General features: G+C 41.7%; 1 protein-coding gene across 1 annotated transcript; it reads left to right on the top strand.

Moving 5' to 3' along the window:
* Positions 1-2,260: 2,260 nt before the first annotated feature.
* Positions 2,261-2,881, top strand: LOC149196447 (uncharacterized). Its single transcript, XM_089408287.1, has one exon. The coding sequence runs from the start codon at positions 2,261-2,263 to the stop codon at positions 2,879-2,881; it is 621 nt and encodes a 206-aa protein (XP_089264413.1).
* The last annotated feature ends 963 nt before the right edge of the window (positions 2,882-3,844 follow it).

Here is a 3,844-nt window from a genome sequence, read left to right as displayed (position 1 = left end):
ATTCACATTCAAATTCATATAGTTATTCCTTATTACAGGTACAACTCAACTTCCTCAACTAATTGATATTTATACTTAGAACTGTGAGCTTCTCGAACGGGCCGCTGCAATGAAGCTACGGTTTCAGCGATAGAGAGGTTGAATCTTGCATGTTTGGGTAGCATCTTGCGAGCGAGGACTAACCACGGGGAGAAAGAGCTCGCCTGCGACGATCTAAACCAGAATCCCACTACCTGCGAAGGTGGAAGGAAAGCAGAGAACAGTAGGGAACTGAGGGAGAAATGGAAGCAAGCGCGGGGAGGGGAGAGATCCCCTCCTACAAGAATATAACAAAGGGGGAATCCAGTAAGGAACGGAACAGGACGGGACCAAGGGCAAACGATGAGGAAAACCATGCAAAAGGAAACAGTTGGTAGACAAGACTAAGAGGAAAATGCCATCCAAGGGCAATGAAAAAACCCAGGTTTGTGATTCCGAACAACAAACTAGAAGAATACAGGAGCTATATGAAAGATTATGCTTTAATATGCAAGTTTTTAGGGTTTTGGCCAACTGAGAAAGACTTATCCAAGTGGATACAGCAAAAATGGAAGCCGAAAGGACATGTAGAATTAAAACTGGGAGCCAAGGGGTTCTTTACAGTCATCTTCTCAAATGTAGAAGATAAAGAAAGGGTATTTGAAGATGGCCCCTATTTCATGAATAATGTGGGTCTATTCATTCGACATTGGGAAGACTGTTATAACCTAGATACAGAGAAAATATCAGCAGCACCAGTTTGGATCAGACTCTTTGGGCTTCCAATGGAATTTTGGGATCCGGAAATCCTAGAAGGAATAGGCAATGCAATAGGATCATTTGTGAAAGTAGCTAAATCCACAAAAAGAGGGAGGTACACATCCTACGCCAGGATTTGTGTGTATATGAATATAACTGAACCCCTCCCAGAATCTATTGAGCTGGAGTATCATGATGAAATCTGGCAACAACCTATAGACTACGAACACATTCCATTCCGGTGCAGAAGATGCCATGAATATGGCCATCTCTATAGACAATGCCCTTTAAATAGAACAGAGGAACCAATAGACAGAAAGGAGAAGGAGATCCCCACATCTGAGGACGCAGGAAGGGAAGAAGAGGGTTTTCAAGAGGTACAAAACAAAAGAAAGGCAAGAAAAAAGATACCTCAGAGACAGGAGTCCAGCAAAAGTAGCCCCCTGGAGACGGAAAATAAGTTCAAAACCCTACTGGAAGAGGAAATAGAAATGGGCGAGGAAGAGAGTGAGGAGGAACCCATGGAGTTATTAAATGAAGAGGAGAAAAATAAGGAAACAGGACCAAGAGAAAAACCACAAGGAGGAGCAGGAGAGAAGGGCGAGCAGATAGAGGAAAAAATACACATGGAGGTAGACTCTCAGAAAGAGAAAGGAGAGGAAGAAGAACGCATAATGAGAAAACTGCTGCAGGAATGGCGATATTTGGATGAAAGGTTCATTCATGAGGAACAAAAGAAAGCTTATAAAGAAGTGTTCCAAAGATACAAAGAGAAAGCGGGGGAAGATGCAGCAAATAAAATGGATCAAACAGGCAAGAAAGGGCCCCAGAACTTGGGAACGGGTAGCTCTGGCAAAGTAGGGAAAAAGAGAGGTCGGCGCTCACTTAGTGAAACAATTCAGGAAGTGGGAGAAATACTGGTGAACTCAGGAAGGGTAATACCTCTATCATAGGTATTTCAACAAACCTCAAAACTATCTAAATGATAATTACAAGCTGGAATATTAGAGGCCTTAATAGTAAGGGTAAGCAAAGACATTTGAGAGACAAACTGAAAAAAGACAAGCCAAGCATAATGATTGTCCAGGGAAAAAATATTAGCATGAAAAAAATGGAAGAAATAATAAGCAAGTGGAAAATTAGGTATGAATTTATGGGGCAGGATGCGGCAGGCAGCGCAGGGGGCCTGGCAATATTATGGAACCCTGAGGAAATACAATTCAGGAACTGGATAAGTTTCCCTCGGATCCTCTTAGGTATGTTCAACCTGATAGTGTCTTCTGAATGGGTTGCGCTTTTTGGAATGTATGGTCCTCACGCACCTAATGAGCGTAAAGGTTTTCTGCAGAATATGAGCTCAATCCGTAGACTTTATCCTGAAATGCCTTAGATAATCAGCGGGAATTTCAACATGATTGTGTCACTAACAGAGAAGAGAGGAGGATTAAGAAGAACAGATCAGGACATGGAAACCTTTAGAGAGATGATAACGGAACAACGAATGGTGGATATACAAATTATAAATGGTATTCACACTTGGAATAACCGAAGAGGAGGAACAAACCAAATAGCCTCTAGACTGGACAGATTCCTAGTTTCAGAACAAATCATGATGAAAGATGTTTTCATAGAGGCAACGATTCTGCCAGCAGTCGGCTCTGATCACTGGTCAATAAAGTTAGAAATCGACCTCAAGCAGAGCCCCAAAACAAGACCATTCAGATTTGAAGCATTCTGGCTCAGGAACAATCAATTTATGCCAAAAGTTGAAGAATGGTGGATCATGAGTAGGAAAAGTGGGAGAAGCAAAATGCAAACTTTCCAGCTAAAACTGAAAGATCTTAAGGGGAAAATAAAAAAATGGAACAAAGAAGAATTTGGGGACATATTTAGGGATCAGCAACGATTAGAGAAAAAAATGAATGAACTACAACAGCTGGATATTATGGAGGGCAGAAATGAAGAGAGAAGTAAAGAAGAAGGGATTGTAATAAGCCAACTTGAGGAGAGAAGAAAACAGGAAGAGATCCTTTTGAAACAAAAGTCCCGTGTTCAGTGGCTTAGAGAAGGAGAAAGGAACACGAATTCTTCCATTAGGCCATGATTCAACATAGGCAGAGAAACAAGATCTTCTCAATAAAAAACATGGAAATACAACACATAACTCAACATGATGACTTGGAGCAGGAGCTGGTAAGGCATTTCAAAGGTATTCTCACGGAACCTCAGAGGAACAGATTGGAAGCCATAGGAAGGATAAGCAATGAAATCCCGAATTTGGTAACCAGGGACCAAAACCTAGCCCTGATGAGAGCAGCTACCTTAGAGGAAGTTGAGGAAATTGTGATGGGTATGAAACGAAATAAAGCCCCAGGTCCCGACGGATTTACGGCAGAATTCTACCAAGCAAGCTGGAAATTCATGGGAAAGGAAATCCTAGAAGTTGTAGAGAAAGCGCGCAAACAGCAAAAGGTTTGGCCAGGTCTCAATTATACTCTTATCTCTTTAATTCCTAAATCAGCTAAGTCGGAAACTGCTGAGGGTTTTAGGCCAATAGCCCTATGTAATGTCATCTACAAGATCATAGCCACCTTAATGGTCAAAAGATTGAAGCCAATCCTCCCCAGAATAATATCCCCTGAACAAACTGGGTTTTTTGAAGGGAGGCAAATTCTTGATGGCTTAGTAGTCTCTCAAGGAGTAATACACTCGTTGAAACAGAAAAAGGAACCAAGCATGATGATAAAACTAGATCTTTCTAAAGTTTATGATCGTCTTAATTGGAGATATCTAGAGTCAATTCTTCTGGCTTATGGATTTTGTGAAAGGTGGGTAAAATGGATTCTCAGCATGATCTCAACGCCCAATTTTTCCATTCTGTTGAATGGTACCCCAACTATGACATTCAATGCTTCAAGAGGCCTGTGCCAAGGAGATCCCCTGTCACCATTCTTGTTCATAATTGCGGCAGAGGGATTGGGAAGATACATCAAAAAAGAGCTTAGAGAGAGGAAGATAAAAGGGCTGAGGCTGTGGGGAAACGACATCCCAGTCACCCACCAACAGT

The sequence above is a fragment of the Pinus tabuliformis genome, chromosome 2_2 (genome assembly GCF_031772625.1).
Source record: "Pinus tabuliformis cultivar Carrire ecotype Pingquan chromosome 2_2, CPIR1, whole genome shotgun sequence".
Classification (NCBI taxonomy): Eukaryota; Viridiplantae; Streptophyta; class Pinopsida; order Pinales; family Pinaceae; genus Pinus; species Pinus tabuliformis.
This window is presented reverse-complemented; position numbering and strand designations above follow the sequence as displayed.

Bases quoted from the DNA above. Each gene is read 5' to 3' on its own strand.
- LOC149196447 (XM_089408287.1), top strand. From the start codon at position 2,261: ATGATAACGGAACAACGAATGGTGGATATACAAATTATAAATGGTATT.